Here is a 21,265-nt window from a genome sequence, read left to right on the forward strand (position 1 = left end):
ACTTTATTATAACTTGGTATAACTTTGTGAAGGGAAATTTGGCAGTACCAACACATTTAAATGAGTATGCCCTGTGACCCAAAGATCCTACTTCTAACTATACTTCATTCCTAAGTGCTCAAGGGTAAAGACATTCTTCAAAATAATTCTTTTTCTTAGTTACTGCCTTACAAGAGAATTAAATCAATTTAATTTTATAACAGACTATGTAACACTGCAGATTTTAAAAACACTGACGTAAAGCTGTACACTAACTTAGAAGCATGCTCATGATATACTGCTGAGTGAAAACTGCAACTCTCGGGGCAGTACGGACAGATGCGAATACTTACATGTGCATAGCAGCAGTCTAAAAGAACATGCAACACACACTCGTAGCAGCGAATGCTCACACTACAAGTGAAGTATTTACTATCTGAAATTTTTTTCCTCCAATAGGCAATAAAAAAATATCTCCATGTTTCCTGGAGAGTCTGACTCATCTACAAATTGCATACCATTTAAATGTTAAAATGTATCATTTTAAAAAAATTTAAGTAGTTATTTTGGATATAATCATGTTTAACTTACTCAGTTGTCTCTTAGTATATCATTCCCCCAAAATTTAAACTCTTATAGCCAACTGGATGTTTTAACTGGGAAGACTGGAGGTCTTCCTATATTAGTTGGCCACAGCTATTTCAGCAAATGAGATGTTTTCTGGGTCAAAATAAAATTGACAATTTTTAGTAAATAATAGATTGACGAAAAAGCTATTGTTATCAGGGATTATGCCAATTTAGAAATAGCCTATAATGTTACTTACTGGCTTTTAGAGATTCAAGAATAGTTTTTCTAAAGGATATAATAAGACTATAATTTAAATGTTATTTTTTAAAAACTGATATTATACTTTAGTCAGTGATAGTCTCTTAAACCAAGCTGAATTATTATTGAAACTATAGTCTCCAGCAAATCTAGAAAAATGGTAACAGGAATCACAGGCAATCAAATTTGCCACAGTAGTGGAGATTAGAAACTGCTAAATATACAGAACATCATAAATCATCATATTCCCTAGGCTAGAAGAAAAAACCTAGGCAGAACATTTATATTGCAACATAGGGGCATTCAGAGTATGAAACCACCATAAAAAGATGGAGGACAAGTATAAGATATTTTAAATAAACCATAAAATTTTGATTATGTGTAGAATAAAAAATTTTTTTAAGCTGGGAATATGTGAGAAAGATTACTAATAAACCATAGTGTATTTCAGCTACTCTAACAATATAAAAAAAGTACCATCCCTGCCCCACTACTCCAGTCATCCTTTTATTTAACAGCAAATAGATCGGATTTTAAGAGTTTGCTTTCTTATTCCATTGTGGGATATTGCTAAAGTCCCAGTCTTTAGAGATCTGTTTCCCAATCAATAAAATTAGCTGAATTTAAACATTCTTATTTAGAGGTTTACATCAGAATTAGTTGTGCAGCTCTTGTGCCCATATACCACATCCCTATGCTACACTCTGCTTTGATAACTTTGAAGTGTGGCTTTTCTCTACTGAGAATCACTGAAATAGATGATCTATGACGTAGAGAGGAAGGCTATTTCAAATACGTCTCTTCCTCTTAAGACGAAAAGCATATTTTTGTTTGTTTATGTATGTGCAGGGAAGAGGAAAAAATGAGTATGCATCTGGAATAGGAAAGGGTTAACTGCATCTTTAAGAAAAAAAAAATTAAAATTTAGATAAAAGCTATTTATTCTCAAAAACACAAGAACAAAGTCTCCTTTTAGCTAAACACAGAGACATCGTATCACTTAATATTTATTAAGCACCTATTCAGTATAAAGACCTCAGAAACTTGTTTGATAAGTACCAAGACATTTCATTCATTCATTCAATAAATATTATGTATGCAGCCACCATACTACCACTAGGGATATAGTAATGAATGACACAGATAAAGCCTCTACCCACATTCATGGAGCTTAACAGCTAGACAACTATCAGCAATTGCTTAACAATGACTGATTGGAGAAGCACATGATATGTCCTTTGCTTACTATTACAGTGCCAAAACTCCCTGACAGATGAATGCACGGATGAATGGCTACACAGATGCAGCTACAGAGATGGATAAAGAAACAGAGATGGGTAGAAAGAAAGAAACTAGTTGAGGTAGACATATAAGTTAACAATATTTTATAAAAATTATTTCTTCCTTGAGAAGGGAAGTTCTTCCATCTGACCTTATGCAATCACATAGCAATTTTACAAGAAAAGGAATCTAGGCGTCGTGGACAAATTCCAGTAACAGTTGATATAAGTAGCATATATCTGTTTTAAAGTCCACTGTAATATCAGGATTTTTCTTCTTTAAATATATCCAAGAACTAGCATGCTGCTAATGGCTGGTACCTTGATTGAAAGGTCTAAAAAGACTGAAAAATGTCCTAGAAAGACTTTAACTGAAAATTCTGAGATAAATTATTTAAGTGAGAATTTAACGTAGATTATAGGCCATATTGACTGGGCAGGTTTCTTGAATGTCTAAATTACCAATTAAATCCAAATATATTCTCTGAGTATTCTCTCTCAATTGTTAGGTAGCTATATAATTAGAACCTTACATTGTGCTTTATGGCATTTTAAGAAAGACCTAGGGAAGAAAGTGAACAATGAAAACGTTAAACTCACCTCTTGGCCTGATTTTCCTGAATTCTCTGAATGTAAAGACTCAATTTCTCCTTCAATCATCGCAGCTTCTAGGCACTCATGCAGATCTTTGAACCCATTGACCTGAAGTGGGTACTGACCAAACATTTCAGTGTTTTCAAATTTTTTACCTATAAGAAGGGAGAAAATTAATAATCCTCAATATGGCCTTCTGGCTACTAAAATTAAGAGTACATAAGGATTCTCAGCTGAACCTGAAAATTGTAACACTGACCGATTTCATTCCTGAGAAGTGTTAGTGTAATTTTCCTGTTGGTTTATACACATGCGCAAATGTACATTTATACCCAGCCATAGATATTACACATCCACATATATTTAATTAAATACACACATATGTATGTATATTTTTTCTCACAAGAAGCATTTTCTAAGGGCAAGATACCATACTGAACACTGGGAATATATACAGCAGTGAACAAGAGAGATATGGTCCCTGAGCTGAGAAAATTCTCAGCCTCATTTGAAAAACATTATACCCATTAACTTCAAGTATATTTATAAACAAATAATTATTATTACAACTGTTATAAAAAGAAAGTTGTGATGAGACACAGTGCTGTGAGAGGTATAAAAATGAGAACTTAGTCTTGGGGGTGGTGGGGAGAGCAGGGAAGACTTTCATGGCAAAGGACATTTAAGCTCAGACTTGAATAATGAATGGGAGTTAGCCATGCCAGAGTGCTGGGGGATTATAGCGTATTCTTGGCCACGGAACAGCATGATGAAGACTTTAAGACAGTAAGGAAGTTGATATGTTTAGGAACTAACAGAAGATTAGTGTAGCTTGGGGAATCAAGGGAGAGATCACAATGAAAAGTCAGACAGGGAGTTAAAATCTACAAGGTCTGTGCTCCTATTAAGAATTTTTTTTCCACACCACATTCTGCATATAATGCACTCATTGATATGGTTTGGCTGTGTCCCCACTCAAATCTCATCTTAAATTGTAGCTCCCATAATTCTCCTGTATTGTGGGAGGGATTCAGCAGGAGATAACTGAATCATGGGGGCAGTTTCCCCCATACAGTTCTTGTGGTAGTGAATAAGCCTCATGAGATCTAATGGTTTTATAAGGGGTTTCCCCTTTGGCTTGGCTCTTGTTCTCTTGTCTGCCACCAAGCGAGACATGCTCTTCACCTTCTGCCATGATTGTTAGGCCTCCCCAGCCACGTGAAACTGTGAGTCCATTAAACCTCTTTCTTTGGTAAATTGCCCAGTCTCAGGTATGTCTTTATCAGCAGCATGAAAACTGAAACACCTTTAAAGTCCCTGTGTGAACTAGGTGGTCATCTGTTAAAAGCCTATTGCAGAATCCATCCAGAAATAAAGGTAGCATGGATTAAGATTGTTAAAAGTAAAAATACACAAAAGAGATAATATATACATTTATACATATATACAAGGAGGAGCACCAACAGGACTTGACTGAGGGGTTTGTAAGAAGGATAAGAGACAGATAAGAAGGAAAATATCAAGAATGACAGAATTCTGGCATGAACAACTAGATGATGATGATGATTACGATTTATTTTATTTTTTTGAACAACTAGATGATGATGATGATTACTATTATTTATTTTATTTTTTGAGACAGAGCCTCGCTCTGTCGCCCAGTCTGGAGTTCAGTGGTATGATCCCTGCTCACTGCAAACTCTGCCTCCCGAGTTCCAGCAATTCTCCTGCCTCAGCGTCTCTAGTAGCTGGGACTACAGGCGCCCACCACCACAGCCGACTAATTTTTGCATTTTCAGTAGAGACGGGTTTCACCATGTTGGCCAGGCTGGTCTCAAACTCCTGACCTCAAGTGATCCATCTGCTTCAGCCTCCCAAAGTGCTGGGATTACAGGCATGAACCATCATGACTGGCAGATTATGGACTGAAAATGGCACTACTTAAGTAAGAACAAAGGATTTTTTTTTCTTTAGTTTTGAGGTAGCAGTGGAAATCATTGGTTCATTATGACCCACGAGATTTCAATTTGAGAAGAGAGTTGACTATGAGTCCATAACTAAGATTAATATTCTGGAATAAAGATAGAATTGCTGGCTTATTGACAGCAGCAAATTAAGGCAGTGAATGAGATGCCTCGGGGATGAGACAGGAAGAAAAAATGGGCCTAAACAAAGTCCTAAGGTTCTGCTACCTTTATATGCAAAAAGAGACTATAAATACAACTTTTCTTAGAAGTACCCACAGAGGCAGGAAATTGTATTTTTAGTAGAGACGGGGTTTCACCATGTTAGCCAGGATGGTCTTGATCTGCCGACCTCGTGATCAGCCCGCCTCGGCCTCCCAAAGTGCTGAGATTACATGCGTGAGCCACCACGCCCAGCCGACAAATTAAGTATTTTAATAACAATCAATTTTAGGAATCAATATAATACAGGTAGAAATGCTCCTGCAGGGTATCACAAACAGTGCCTAGTCACGACCTGATCAGACATACTAGCCGTATCAGATACAGTGTTCTACTTCAAATCAGAATGATTAAGATGAATGACCCAACGTAAATGTACTATGTAAAATATTCTACTTCTATATATAAATGTATATATTAACTCATATATATGTGTATATATATAACAACTTATATATAAGCTGTTACCATTCGAAACAAACAGAAATGTATGAACACTTCACTAAGACTTTTTAAAGCGTCAACATCTGAGTTCGTATCTGCCTTTTTCTGAATCCCAAACCACCTATGTTCAAACAAAACTTCAGGGAATCCACTACTTAACGTCGTGAAGAAAAAACATTTTTTCAAATTTTACACTTTAGCTCATCTGGAAAAAGGTAACTTTCAAAAGTTGATGCATTGGGTGATTTGAGAAAAACAATTTTTCAAGTTTATGCTTTGGGACTAATATTATTACATGAAGTTACATTTAAAGACAGTCTCCTGCCTTGTTAGGAAAACCAAACAGAAACTAGTTAGGCCACATTTTAAGAAACAGGTATTTAGCTTAAATGGAGTAGTATCACTCTTAACTGATTTTTCAAAAGATAGACTATAATTTTTTCCTGAAAATTAATATCTACATTTAAAATCACTCAAAAAGTGAGAACTCTATACCACCCTGACTACGCTAAGTTGCTAAATTCAGCTTTCAACGTGAAAAAGAAAGTGAGCATCATAGCAAGCCCAGTATTTAACTCCAATATTATCTTCAAAGGATCTCCCAACTGTCCCATTAATCCCTGATTCCAATGTAACAGTATCACAGAAGCCCTCTCACTGGAAAAAACATGAGGATAAAATAAAGTATCAATTAGTATGTGATAATGCACTCTACACATTCCTTTTCATTCATTCAACTCTGTGCCATATGCGAATAACAGTAGCAATCCAACAAAAATTACTAGACAGAATATATCAAAGTCCACTAAAATCATAGTAACTATCGAGACAAATGAACGAATGAATAATAATCTCTCTTCACTTGTAATAAAAAGTAAATGTGTAACTATACCTTCAAGTACTCCCACGGCTAGGAATCTTCCATAGAACAACTCTACCATGGGGTTCTTTGGCTTCTCTTCATCCCTAGAGTGTTAAAAAATATAAATGTGATTACAATTTTTGGACCTATAGAGAAAATATTAAAAGAACCATAGTATATGACAAGACAAAAACACGTCTGTGGCTATCATGCACTTGCACTGAGCTCTGTTATTTACAGCGTCACCTTGCGCAAGGTACTTAAATTTATTCTCCCGTTTCTTCACCTGTCAACTGAGGATAATGATGATAGTTGCACTCACAGGATTCTCATAAGAGTTAAAATGAGCACTACATGTATGAACTTGGAAGAGAAATTGACACAGTCTGTGCACAAAGTGCCTGCTCTATCATTATACATTTCAATCTCTTACTCTGTGTAGTGCATGTTATTTTGGACATGGGAAGGAAGAAAAGCCACTTTTAATCAGAATAGATTTCTACAAATTTTGCTAAGTTATTTCCTGTATTTACATGGAAGAGTCCAAATAATCCAAAAACAACAACCTCACCAGGGAGGGAACAAGGTATCAGTTTTTGACCCAGAGTAGCTAAAGAGCTACTCCATCCTTTTGTGAAGTTTCACACTGCTGGTAGAATTAGTCGTTTACATAGTTTCCAAGTCATTTAATATAAAAATTCATTTTTTTTTTCTGTTTGAAGCAAACAAATTGATAATTTTAAACTGTCTTTTTATGGTTTGTGTGACCTAAAAAGACAAAGTTCATCTTGGCCTTACCATATAGAAATGCACTGTATCTACAGTTGTATACAGATTTTTCTGTATTAATTTGTGTTTATATTAATTGATTTGTTAAGTATTGTTTAAAAAGGGAGGGGATACCATCTCTCTTGATAAATAGGTCATTATTTAATCCTTAGAATAATGTTGATAAGTACTTCTCTTAATTCTTACAAGAACCCCAGTAGGTAGTGTAGTAGTCTTTAGTGCTACCGAAAAAATTCTGGCCCTTTACGTCCAGGCACACGGTAAGGTACACTGTCCTACTCGCTTCTTAAAACTGTGATAAAATGTACATAACCCTTTAACTGCACAGTTCGGTAGCATTAAGTAGCTTCACACTGTTGTGCAAGGAATCTTAGAATTCTTTTCCTCTTGCAAAACTGAAACTCTATATGCATTAAACAACTCCCCATCTCCCCCTCCCCCCAGCCTCTGGCAACCACCATTCTACTTTCTGTTGCTACGTGTTTGATAACTCTCGATACCTCACATAAGTGATTTGTAGTATTTGTCCTTTTGTGACTGGCTTATTTCACTGGGCATAGTATCTTCAAGGGGTCACGTTACAGCATGTGTCACAACTTCTGTGCTTTTCAGGATGAACAATATTCCACTGTACATATATATAGAACATTTTGTTTATCCATTCACCTATCAATGGACATTTGGTATACTTCCACCTTTTGGCTATTGTGAATAATGTTGCTATGAACACAGGTGTACAAATATCTCTTTGAAACCCTGCTTTCAATTCTTTTGGATAGACACCAAGAAGTAGAATTGCTGGATCATATGATGATTATATTTTTAATCTTTTAAGAAACCCCCATACTGTTTTCCACAGTGGCTGTACCATTTTATATCCTCATCAACACGGCACAAGGGTTTCAATTTCTCCACATCCTTGCCAACCCTTGTTATGTTCTTGGGGTAGTGGGGGTTGGGGGGTTGCTTTTTTCTTAGCCACCATCCTCATTAGTGTGAGAAATTCCTACTCATTTTGAAGTTAGGCGACATAGCTCTGTCCAACAAAATGTGAGCAAAAGTGATGTGTGTCACTTCTGGGCAGAAACTTGGAGACACAGTATAATTTTCACTGCCAGCAAGATCCCAGACACCTAGGTGACCTTGGGGCCCTGAGTGAACAGATGAACAGAGCCACTTGTTCACATGCACTGCTACTTCATATCCCTGTCTTCCTGCTTCTACACAAAAGGATTTTGTCACAATTCACATTCCTGACATCTTTCTCCACCACAAATTCATTCCTCCTCATGAAAAGTGATTACTGAATCTAAGAAAAGGAACTGGGCATGTAAGACTAGCACTTTCAGGGACCACTTTTTAGATTTTTTTGGTTAGATCATTATTTGTGCCTGCAAATTCCAAACAGCTTGTCAATAATACAGAAAATATTGGGATTTCCATAAGTCTGTCTTGATTTCTTATTTCTCCATTGACATTAAATACATGCTATCTAATGAATTCCTAAAACCCCACTGCTAAACTTCATGGTAACTTACGTCTCCTCTTCAGCTTTCATTTGGAAGGCATCTTCTAACCAATCTAATAATTTGTGTGTAAACTCACTCACATCTTGCTGTGAAAAGAAAAAAGCCTGTTGATATTTGAGCCTACTAAAAAAAAAATACTAGATGTTATAACATCAAACCTAGAGCCAGTTACTGAAATATATGATCACTAACTTCTTGCAAAGATAACAAGTGAAATGTTTCACACAAAATACAAGAAACTTTTATCATTTAACCAGGATATATTTGAAAAACCAAGCATTATATTGATATTCAATGATTGGGTTCACTCTAAAATACACACACACACACAAACACACACACACCCCCCCCCCAAAAACCAAACTTACAAATGAGATTTTTAAAAAATAATCATTACTCACCACCTGAAGAGCTCTGTAATGAATCTTTATAAAATGAAGAAATCATCTTACCAAACAGTTCTTTATTTTATAAAGAATTATTACTGGCTTCTCTCTTATAAGGAAGACTAGTCACTTTCCACAATTCATCTTCTTAATTCAACTTACACACACAACTTTTCAAGCCATATCTACCTTTATTATCATTCAGAACCAGCTCATTTATCACCTTTCACCATTCCTTTGATCTCTGCTCTTCCAACATAGAAAAACAGGAATAGGTTGTAGCAGTTGTGTTATCAACTACCATAATTCTTTCAATAATGTGAGTTAGAACACAGAAAATAATAAATAGAACACAAGGGAAAAAGCAATAAATCAACTCTACTAAGGCTGCTTAAAGACAGATGAATCAGTAGTAAGCAATTTGCCCTTATCAAAATAGCCCCAAATATAAAACAAACTTACTATCATACATTTTTTCAGCCAGAAGTTTCTTAAAGAGCATGTAGGCCAACTTATTAACCTTAAAAAAATGTTGAAACTAAAGTCTGGAAAGCTTAAGTAAATTGCTCCAAAGCTGCAGAGTCAAATAGGACTAAACACAACACAAAAATCTAGCTGTAAACATTCATAATACCTACGGTGGGTTGAATAGTAGCCCGCAAAGATGTATGTCCACCTAGACCCTCAAAAGGTGACACTATTTGGAATGATCTTTGTCAATATAATTAAGGTAAGGATCTTGAGATGAGATCAGCCCGGATTAGCGCTGGGGCTAAATCCAACGGTGAGTGTTCTTATAAGAAACAGAAAACCAGCAGATAGACAGACACATGAGGGAAAGCCATACGAAGAGGGAGACAGGGATTGGAGCTGTGCTGCCTCAAGCCAAGAAACACCAACAGTCACCAGAATACGGTGGAAGCAAAGGAGGATTCTCCCCTAGAGCCACTGGAGGAAGTGAGGCCCTGCCAACACCTTTATTCTAGACCTCTGCCCTCTAGAACTGGTGGAGCATAATCTTTTGTTTTTAACCACTCCGTCCGTTGCAATTTGTTACGACTGTCCTCAGGAACTACTGCAACATCTTAAAACAACTTTTCATACTTTTGTATAACTTTAATTCACTTAAAGGTTATATCTAACAAAAAATAAGAAGGTTTCCTAGCTATCACAATATTTTTCAGAAGTTAATCCCTATCTTCCTTAGAAATCAATCTAAAATTGACAATTATAAAATAAAAATTCTACCTGCATCCATCAAGAGAAAAAAAAATAATGAAGTCTTCACTGATGTTTAGTTTTAAGCTGAAACAATTAAGGGTATGATTAAAACTGACAGTATCAATCAGGGCCAAGTGTGGTGGTTCACGTCTATAATCCTACCACTTTGGGAGGCCAAAGAGGGAGGACAGCTTGAGCCCAGGAGTTCAAGACCAGGCCTGGCAACATAGGGAGATCCTGTCCCTATAAAAATAAAATACAATTATTTGCCAGGCACAGCGGCATGTGCCTGTGGTCTCAGCTACTTAGGAGACTGAGGCATGGGGAAGGCTTGAGCCCAGGGGGCTGATGTTGCAATGAGCCATTTGTCATACCTGTATGACACTGTATGACACTGTATGACACTGTATACCAGCCTGGGTGACAAAACAAAGCCGTGTCTCCAAAAACACAAAAATGGAAAAGAAAAAGAAAAAACTAACAGTATCACATATCAAAGGGTATCCCAAAAGACTCTTGTGCACTTCAAAAGATGATATATTTGAAATATTTAGGAAGAAGATACAATGAAAATATAAATTCACTTTTAAAAAAATCATGATGCTTACATTTACAGATTCACTAAATTACTAGCATAGACTTCAAATTCAAGTGTTTAGGGAACAGAAGAGAATCAAACTTATCAACCTTAATTGATATACATCCACCTTAAAAGTCCTCTAAAGAAAAAGAATCACTAATTTCAAAAGTTAGTCTACACTGCTAGTCTGAAGCAAAAGCATTTATATTGTGGCCTTAACAGCCAGTTGTATCCATTTCAACTGTAACTGAAAAGCCCACCTATGTACATATATGGCTCCAAATGAAGTCTATGCTGCCTCATCTTTAAAAGTGAAAAGATACCCCAAAATCAGCATGAATCACTAGGAAAGAAAGAAGAAAGAAAGAAAGAGAGAGAGAAAGAAAGAAAGACAGAAAGAGAGAAAGAAAGAGAGAAAGAAGGAAGGAAAGAAAGAAAGAAGGAAGGAAGGAAGGAAGGAAGGAAGGAAGGAAGGAAGGAAGGAAGGAAGGAAGGAAGGAAGGAAGAGAGAGAAAGAAAGAAAAAAAGAAAGAAAGACAAGGAAAAAGCCATCCAGAAAGAAAGGTAAGTCTGAGAACAGAAGTAATTTTTTTAAAAATTTAATTGTATATTCAGAGTCACTGGAAAAGATAGCATGCATACTAAAAAAGAAAAAAAAAAAAAAGTAAAACGCATTTAGAACCAGAAGGAATGCCAAATGCCCTAAAATGTTGGTTTGGGATCAACTGTAAAATTATTTTTCTTTCTTTTGATTTGTGTTAGTGTTATCATGACAGAGCGAGTAAGAAACAAAGCTCAGTAGATACTAAGCCTAAAAGGCACAGGAGCATTGTTAGAATGTTTTAAAAAATGAAACAACATATAAAAGAAACTCTGAGTGCCCTTTCTGTTCATTCACATTTGCCATAAAAGGTAAATTTAAAACAGAAAGAAAAAGCACAAGGAAAATGGTGACAGAGTCTCCGACCCTCCTCTTCCAAACGCCCTCTCCATACATCCAAAAAACAGAGACACATCCAAGTATGTACTTTGAAAAACAATACTGAAAGCTTAGTGGCTTTTTGAAGCTTCTGCCAGTACATGCTTGATGCCATCTTTTTGAACACTTACTATTATTTGCCACTGTATTTGTTCCTCTGTTTTCCTTCTTTAATTTCTCTGATTTTTCCAATTATATGTGAAAATACTGGTTTGTTTATAGATATTTTGTAAGAAAATTACCAATATGCTTTTAAGGTAATGGATAAAAATCTACAATACACTATATAAACAATAAAAGACAAAAGCAACAATAACAAAGATAATGTATTTCAAAAACCATTTCTGGGTAATTACGGAAAAGTACTCCCTGCCAGCAAACACAGGAATATCAAAAGCATGTGTACTATAATGATCCTCTGTTATCACACATTTGTGAAGATGTTTAATTATGTATTTGTAAATAATCTTAATTTTATCCATCGTTCTCATTTCAATCATAATATAAATTAAAACTTTATTTTAACACCTTCAAGATCACTTTTCTTTAAAAGTAAGTCTCCCAAATGTTTTAAATGGTTCCAGGTTATTTTTAATAAAGCAGTATCATGCATCTTAAAAAGTCTCATATTCTGGGGAAAGCTGCTTAATATTATTCGGATTAAATAAAATACAAATGGTTAATAAACAAGTAAGTGCAAAAAACTACCTGCTGTGAGTCATTTGATTTGAAAGCATCCTTAAGAATTTCAACTGCTCTTGATGGATCAACATACTTCCTTTTGGTACCAACAAGAAGTGCAAATAGATACCTCAGCTCACGCATAAAAGGCAAATTCCGATGTTCCTATTGAAGGAAAAAAAAACCTTAACTGAAGATTAAGAAAATTTTTACTAGTAAATAGATATTCATTTTAACAGTAACCAAAAATTAAACTAGCCAATATAGATTAGGGATGAATTAGCACTCTTTCATAATTGAAGAAAGTAGAGTGTTGGTGCCATCTAAGAGACTCAAAGAAGTCAAGCACAAAAAAGGCAGAAGACCTAGGATAGGCTCACAATTTCAGATGAACGCCACATATTCACAGCAAATCATGTCATTACTCAGCCCAGAATATCTTCCTCATTCAAGACTGCTTATTATAATACTTCCCATTCAGCAAGGCCCAGCTGCTGCTGCTGAGAGCAATAACTGCATGCCAGGCACTGTTCTAAGTGCTTTATCTCAATAAACCCATTTAAGCAAAAATCTCTACTCCTCCATGAAGTCTTTCCAGACTTCTCCAAGTCAACGATACCTTCAAATTCCACATCTACTGAAATGAATGCCTTTCACTGAGCAATGAACCACTGACTGTCACTGTGGTGTGACAATCTTAATTATTAGACTAATACTAGAACCTCATCCAATTGTTAACATTAGAAATTTAATAATTATTTATTTATTTAATAAAAAGTACTTATAAATTACTTTATACTCATTTATTTTATATCTACTTTAAGTTACCCAACATTATATTTAATATAATTCAATCACAATACTTAAATTTAATTATATTAATTTAATAATTAGACCAGATCCTAATAGGAGACTAATATATCATGCTCCTAATAGTCCTTTGAAATCTTACTTTTGTTTCTCAATAAGACTATAAGATTCTCAAAGACAAGAATTTCTATATCTCTTCCACAAGTTTTTACTACACAAAGCAAGCATTCAATTCTCAATGGTTCATTAAAGCAAAATCTCCAGAAAAAATTAAAACAACTCACATTACCAATCACTAACAATTTAATTTAAAACAAGAAGGAAACTTTAAAAAATAACGTAATTCACAAAACTTAGTGAAATGTTTCATGGCAACAAACCAGGCAAGCCATTCTTATAATATTTAGTTCTTGCAATAACAATTCTAATGGATAAAATTTAGATATTAAATATGAAAATTTTCTTCCAAATTTACATAGTTGGCATTCTTAACATTGTAAAATTCTAGGGGTCTGGGATGGGGGTGTATCTTTACATAGTTGCTGCCCAGAATAATATAATCGACATAGAAAGAACTGCTTCTAGAATATATTCCAAAAAAGAGTCCTAAGAAATAGGTAAGAGGGAATAAAACTGGTTCCAAATATACCCTACAGAAACAGGTTTTAAAAGTATAAAAACTATGAGCTTTAATCCACAAAGTTACTTCCATGAGTACCCTTAATTTCCTGAGATCAGTTTCTTTATCACTGCACCTAAGTCAATGCAGTTTTTTGAGACATTCCCAGTAACAAAGTTGGAAGTAATAATTTTTTGGAAATTAGGGGAATTCTGCTGAGAAGCATATTTGAAAAGTAAATTGCTTCCTAGTTTCTACAAGATTTTACCATAAATGAGATTTTAGCTTTGGTCAAATCATTTTTCTTCATCTACAGAGATGATAATATGGTTTTTCTTCTTTAGTCTGTTGATATGGTGAATTACAGTGATTTATTTTTGAAGGCTAAACCAATTTTGTATTCCTGGGTAAGCCCCACTTCTCTATGAGGTATTATCCTTTATATATAATTGCAGGATTTAATTTCTCAAAAATTTGCTACAATTCTTTGCTTCCAAATTCATGAGAAATAATGGTGTGTGGTTTTCTTTTCTTGAAATGTATTTTCCTACTCTTCATTTCAGGGTAATGCTTAGCTCACAAAACGAGTTGGGAAGTTTTACTTCTTAAGTATCTGCACAAATGTATAGGGAATTGTTATCATTTGTTCTTTAAATGCTTAATATAATTTACAAGTAAAACATTCAGCTGTTGAATTTTTTGGTGGATGGGTTCCAGTTCCTTTAATATAATGTAGGGCTACCACAGGTTATCTATTTCTTCATCAGTGAGCTTTGATAGCTTGTGACTTTCAAGTCACTTGTCTGTTGTTTACGATATTCCACTATTCTCCTTTTACTGTCTATAGAATATGTAGTGACGTTTCCCTTTTTCACTCCTTATATTTGTAACAGATGTCTTCCCTCTACTTTCTTGCTTAGTTTACCTAGAAGTTCACCAATTTCACCAATCTTCTCAAGAAGCAGCTTTTGGTTCCATAACTTTCTGTATTGTTTTTCTGATATTTGGTTCATGGATTTCTGCTATTATCTTTATTATTTCCTTACTTCTGCTTTGAGATTAATGGGACATTTATTCTCTAATGTCTTGATATGCAAGCTGCTATCATTAATTGAAAACCATTCTTCTTTTCTAATAAGATGTCTGGTAAGATGTCTCTTGTTGCAGGAAGTCAGGGACCCCAAACGGAGGGACCAGCTGAAGCCGCGGCAGAAGAACACAAATTGTGAAGATTTCATGGACATTAGTTCCCCAAATTAATACTTTTATAATTTCTTACGCCTGTCTTTACTGCAGTCTCTGAACATAAACTGTGAAGATTTCATGGACACTTATCACTTCCCCAATCAATACCCTTGTGATTTCCTATGCTGTCTTTACTTTAATCTCTTAATCCCATCATCTTCATAAGCTGACGATGATGTATGCCTCAGGACCCTGTGATGATTGTGTTAACTGCACAAATTGTTTGTAGAGCATGTGTGCTCGAACAATATGAAACCTGGGCACCTTGAAAAAAGAACAGGATAACAGCAATCTTCAGGGAACAAGGGAGATAAGACTTTGGAGTCTGACTGCCAGTGAGCCAGACAGAACAGAGCCATGTTTCTCTTCTGTCAAAGGCAAATAGGAGAAATATCGCTGAATTCTTTTTCTCAGCAAGGAACATCCCTGAGAAAGAGAATGCGTCCCATGAGGGTAGGCCTATGAATGGCCCCCCCTCATCAGGGCGGTGTCTTTTACAGTCGAAGCTGAAGGGATGAAATAAGCCCCGGCCTCCTGTAATGCTCCTAGCCTTATTAGGACAAGGAAATTCCTGCCTAATAAATTTTGGTCAGACAGGTTGTCTGCTCTCAAACCCTGTCTCTTGATGTTATCAATGACAATGTGTGCCCGAAACTTCATTAGCAATTTTAATTTCGCCCCATCCTGTGGTCCTATGATCTCGCCCTGCCTCCACTTGCTTTGTGATATTCTATTACCCTGTGAAGAATGTGATCTCTGTGACCCACACCCTATTCATGCACTCCCTCCCCTTCTGAAAATCGCTAACAAAAACTTGCTGGTTTTACGGCTTGAGGAGCATCACGGAACTTGCCAACATGTGATGTCTCCCCCAGACACCCAGTTTTAAAACTTTTCTCTTTTGTACTCTTTCCCTTTATTTCTCAGGCCAGTTAAAACGCTTAGGGAAATAGAAAAGAACCCACGTTAAATATCAGGGGTGGGGTTTCCCCCGATAGTCTCTAATAAGATATCTTCAACTAATCACTGTTTTAGATTCATCCCTCAAATTTTGATATGTCATGTTTTAATTTTCATTCAGCTCAGAATATTCTGAAATTACTCATTTGATTTGTTCTTTATCCCTTGGGATATTCAGAGGTGAACTACTTCACTTCCAACTATCTGGGAATTTTCTGTATATCCTTCTGTTGTTGATTTCTACCATTTTCCTCAGAAAAGGTATTCTGTATGATCTGAATTCTTTATAATGTACTGAGACTTATAAATCCAGTTCCTGTCACTTCTTCATGACTAATGGCAGAAATCTCAGTATGCCTTTTTTATTTGTAAAATTCAAAATTCCTTCAAGTATTTGGTCCAGGAATACAGTATGGTACTCAACTAAACCCATTTCCTTCTGATGACATTCGCTTTAAGTAGTGGAAAGTGAGAAATTTATTTATTTTGAAATATTTGTCCTAAATCAAGGCTTTAAATAATATAACCTTCCAATTAATAAGGCTTTAGCTATTTATATGATGATTTCCACTAAATACTATACATGTGCATCTTTGTTTTCTCAACATTTAATATGTTTTGCCATCAGTTTGAAACATTTTAAGCCAAATATATATCTGTGTGAGGGGAGGCGGGATGATTACATCAAGGATCTATTATTGTACTGCCAGAGACCTCACAATTCTCCTAGACACTGAAATTACAAACAGTTCAAATAAATATGAGTGTCTAAAATTAGTTTCAATTTCTACAAGCAATTGCCAAGTCTACTTAAAATACAAACTAATTTCAAATACTGTATTTCTTTCAAATCTCACCCAATATGTATGTAATACTTGTGGCAAATTCTGCCAGTAAAAAATATCCTGTTTAAAAGTGTATACAAATGGCATTTCTGTGATGTGATCAAAGTAATCCCAAATGTATTCTGCAATTTAACACAAAGTGTTCAAATTGAATGTAGCTGTAGACACGTCACCAGTTAGAGGTAAATTCATTATTAAATAATTGATAAGTTACACTGATACCTTTTCTTAAAAACCTGCTGTCACCATCTCAAATGAATATAGGACCATTCAGTGGCTGATAACTACCTATAAATCCCACATTTGCTTCAAAGATGTCAAGGTATAGTGTGAACTGCTGTCACTCTACTAAACTAAAGGAGAGTCACTTCTGTGGAATAATCTTATACAAAATTGCATATTCTACGTAATTGTCTCAGAATGGAAGTGAGAAATTATTTTATTTCCTTAAGCTAAAGGGACACCTGGAGAGGCTAACCCATTGCAAGAAACAAACTTGTCTAGAAAGGTGCTGAAGATTGGAATTACACATTTCTCTAGTATTCACAACTCCTTCTGATATATAAGCATAAATATAACAACTGTTTTTAAAATAAGAGTACAAACTAACACAGCCTTATTCAACTCTGTGAAGAACAAAAGAAAATAAAGCTCTGTAAAACATTAAAATCCAGGACTATAAATGGTCAAGACACATATACATACATAAATACGTAACTAGAAATGATAATTCTAAACAGTTTCACACAAATTATACATAGACTTTGAGATATGAGAAGAGAGAAGAACTGTGATGTTAACAAACTGCAATAGTAGAGGCAATAGTTCAAAAAGTTCCATGTAAAAACCGTTAACAATTGAAAGGGTTTTCCTTAATTTTTCTGGAGACACACGAGTTTGTCGAGTGATCCTGACTCCCTTTTGAAAATGGGTTGTTTATCAGCCTGACACTATACAGCACAGAGATTATAACCTGAAAAGCTGGTTATAAATCAAGTTCTCATCCCACTAGCATGCATTATAAATGTTTTACGTGTTTACAGAAAAAGTGGTTTTAAAAATTAAACGCTAAAAGGAAAACATAATTTAATAATTCATCACTCCTACTAACAATAGGTCACAAAAAGTTCAGCAGTATACTGAAACCTAAAACTAACTCCCCTGTCTTGGCAACAAGTCCACTTTAGGACTACAGATTGTTTATGACAAGATCAACCACTAAAGTCCTACACGCAATTATATCATCTCTGTAAGTAATTTTTTCCATTAGGTATAAATTCTGTGTGCAAACTGGTTCTTTTTAAAATAAGTCTTATTTTATTTATTTATTTTTTTTGAGACAGAGTCTCGCTCTGTCGCCCAGGCTACAGTGCAGTGGTGCGATCTCAGCTCACTGCAAGCTCCGTCTCCCGGGCTCACGCCATTCTCCTGCCTCAGCCTCCCAAGTAGCTGGGACTACAGGCGCCCGTCACCACGCCTGGCTAATTTTTTGTACTTTTAGTAGAGATGGGGTTTCACCGTGTTAGCCAGGATGATCTCAATCTCCTGACCTCGTGATCCGCTCGCCTCGGCCTCCCAAACTGCTGGGATTACAGGCGTGAGCCACCGCGCCTGGCCCTAAATAAGTCTTATTTTTTAAAAACTTTATTTTATTGTTTAACTGACAATAGCTGACACCTAGTTCTTACTATGTACCAAGCACTTTTAAGCCCCTTACATGTTTTACCTCATTTAATGCTCATAGCAACTCTATGAAATAATTACTATTATTATTTATGCTTTACAGATAGGAAATGGAATAGAGAGAAATCAAGTAACTAGCTCTAGGTCCATAGCTAGAACCCAGGCAATCTGGCCCTGGTGTGTGTGCTCTTTGTTCACTTTATACTACCTATCTACGATAGTCACTTCCAAAATGAAAGATACACATTTGTACTGCAAAGACATGAATGCAAAACTCATTTTTAAAGGGCTCCACAAGACAATCAACTGAAAAGAAATTTCTATTTCCACAAAATTTTTCAGGAGACAATTGAGGAAAGACCTTATATTGTAAACTATAGCCTATAAAGTTTACTGAAATGTGACAGTCCCCCCAAAAAAATTACTAAAGTGACACCAAAAATTGGCATATTACTGTGACAGGTAAAGAAAAAAAGTCATATTTATAATATATTAACAAAGGATAAGAAGTTGCTGTGGTAACTGAGATTAATGAATTGACACTCAAATTGACAGTTTCCGATTTGATGAGCCAAGTAAATGCCCAAAAATCAATCACATATAAGAGAACATATAGACTATATATACTGTTAAAAAAAACAAATCTTTTACATTTTACCTTTTGGTTTCGGGGTAAATCTTGAGCATTTGATGGAGGCTTGTAATTCAGAACTAATCTTCTAAATTCCAAAAGATTAAATAATGACTGAAAAAGAATAACAATTGAAGATAACCTGAGAGAAAATTCCATTAGCAGAATGTAAAAATAACTGGTTTAGAGATTTATTTTTGACAACTGTGTACTACTTATACTCAGAATCATTGCAACTGGCACAAGGAGGCCACATTTCTAAGAAAAAGTCAAATTTCTTATATTTGACATACTATTCTTGATACTTGATGGTGCACAAGATAATATTTGGACAACCTTTTGAAAATACTACTCGTTATTAATAGCTCTCTTTATACGCACTTAAGCAGTTTCCTCAAAAGAAAGAGTATGCAAATGTCAAGTCCAAAATTTTTTAGATGTGCTATGTTTACCATGAATTATCTAGATGTATCATTAATTCTAGAAAAATGTAGTACAAATAAATTTATTCACCAGATCCTAGGTGATAGAGACACAAAGAAATTACATATTATCTCAATGCTCAAGGAAATACACAATTTAGAACGGAGACAGATGTATAATAGAAATGTCGTGACTTCAAGATGCAGTGATAATAATTACACAAGAATATAATGGAGCATATGATGGATGCTCATAGAAAGGCTTCCTGGAGTATCTTTTTTAAACTGTAGTTTGCAACCATTTACTGTCATCATGCTGAACATTTGTTTAAAATGTGATAAAATACAATGGAAAAAATCACAATGTATCATACTCAGTAAATTCATCAGAGTATTTTCTTGCAAAACTTTCATTGTAGATATTTTACAAACTTGTGTATGTGTAAAATGTTTTGTAATATACAGTATTTCCTTTCTTGGGTCACAGTTTATAAAGTTTGAAAATTACTATACAGGAAGTAATAATGTATTAAATCTTAGAAAATGTGAGTCAGTCAACTCGACAGAAGATAAAGGTGGCACCACAAATCAATGAGAAAATAAGCTTTTGATCAACAGTTGGGTACTGAGAAAACTACATATAAAGAAATAGAGCCAGATTACATAGATCAATTAACAGCCCAAATATGAAAGGTAAAACCATAAAGCTGGTAACAGAAATTGTAAAAAAATATTTTATCTTGTGATCTAGAAAGATAAAACAATATAAGCACATAAATCATTTATTCATTCATTTAACAAATATTTATGGAACATCTACTATATGACAGACACTAAGAAGGTAGTCTCTGCCATTGTAGGGATTACAGTCTTGTGACTGCTGATTAAAACAATAACAGTAGAAGTAACAAACCAGAAGGGATATGAATACATTAACAGTTGGCCAAGATCAGAACCTTGGGGAGAAAGCACCATTTAAAAGTCACAAGAAAAAAAAAAAAATGTTGAGAAAGAGAAAGGTATACTAAGGGAAATCACAGAAGAAAAAGGAGTGGAGAAAACAAAGGCTTTCAAACATACTTGTGGATCTGAATAAATTGTGGAGCTTTAAAAAATAACAATGTCAATTTTGGCTTTTGCTGCCGTTGCTTTTGGTGTTTTAGACATGAAGTCTTTGCCCATGCCTATGTCCTGAATGGTACTACCTAGGTTTTCCTCTAGGGTTTTTACGGTATTAGGTCTAGCATTTAAGTCTCTAATCCATCTTGAATTAATTTTCGTATAAGGAGTAAGGAAAGGATCCAGTTTCAGCTTTCTGCTTATGGCTAGCCAATTTTCCCAGCACCATTTATTAAATAGGGAATCCTTTCCTCATTTCTTGTTTCTCTCAGGTTTGTCAAAGATCAGATGGCTGTAGATGTGTGGTATTATTTCTGAGGACTCTGTTCTGTTCCATTGGTCTATATTTCTGTTTTGGTACCAGTACCATATGACCCAGCCATCCCATTACTGGGTATACACCCAAAGGATTATAAATCATGCTGCTATAAAGACACATGCACACGTATGTTTACTGCGGCACTATTCACAATAGCAAAGACTTGGAATCAACCCAAATGTCCATCAGTGACAGACTGGATTAAGAAAATGTGGCACATATACACCATGGAATACTATGCAGCCATAAAAAAGGATGAGTTTGTGTCCTTTGT

General features: G+C 35.1%; 1 protein-coding gene across 6 annotated transcripts in view; it reads right to left on the reverse strand.

Moving 5' to 3' along the window:
• USP25 (ubiquitin specific peptidase 25) overlaps positions 1-21,265 on the reverse strand; it is a 144,231-nt gene that overhangs the window by 55,211 nt on the left and 67,755 nt on the right. For all 6 annotated transcript variants that reach the window (XM_007966899.3, XM_007966889.3, XM_037982811.2 and 3 more), the window contains exons 6-10: positions 19,159-19,245; positions 12,366-12,503; positions 8,501-8,577; positions 6,204-6,277; positions 2,688-2,836 (exon numbers count right to left, since the gene is read on the reverse strand). In XM_007966899.3, the coding sequence (XP_007965090.3) occupies positions 2,688-2,836; positions 6,204-6,277; positions 8,501-8,577; positions 12,366-12,503; positions 19,159-19,245 (525 nt within the window). The remainder of the gene's footprint in view (positions 1-2,687; positions 2,837-6,203; positions 6,278-8,500; positions 8,578-12,365; positions 12,504-19,158; positions 19,246-21,265) is intronic.

This window comes from Chlorocebus sabaeus, chromosome 2 (genome assembly GCF_047675955.1).
Source record: "Chlorocebus sabaeus isolate Y175 chromosome 2, mChlSab1.0.hap1, whole genome shotgun sequence".
In the NCBI taxonomy this organism is placed as follows: Eukaryota; Metazoa; Chordata; class Mammalia; order Primates; family Cercopithecidae; genus Chlorocebus; species Chlorocebus sabaeus.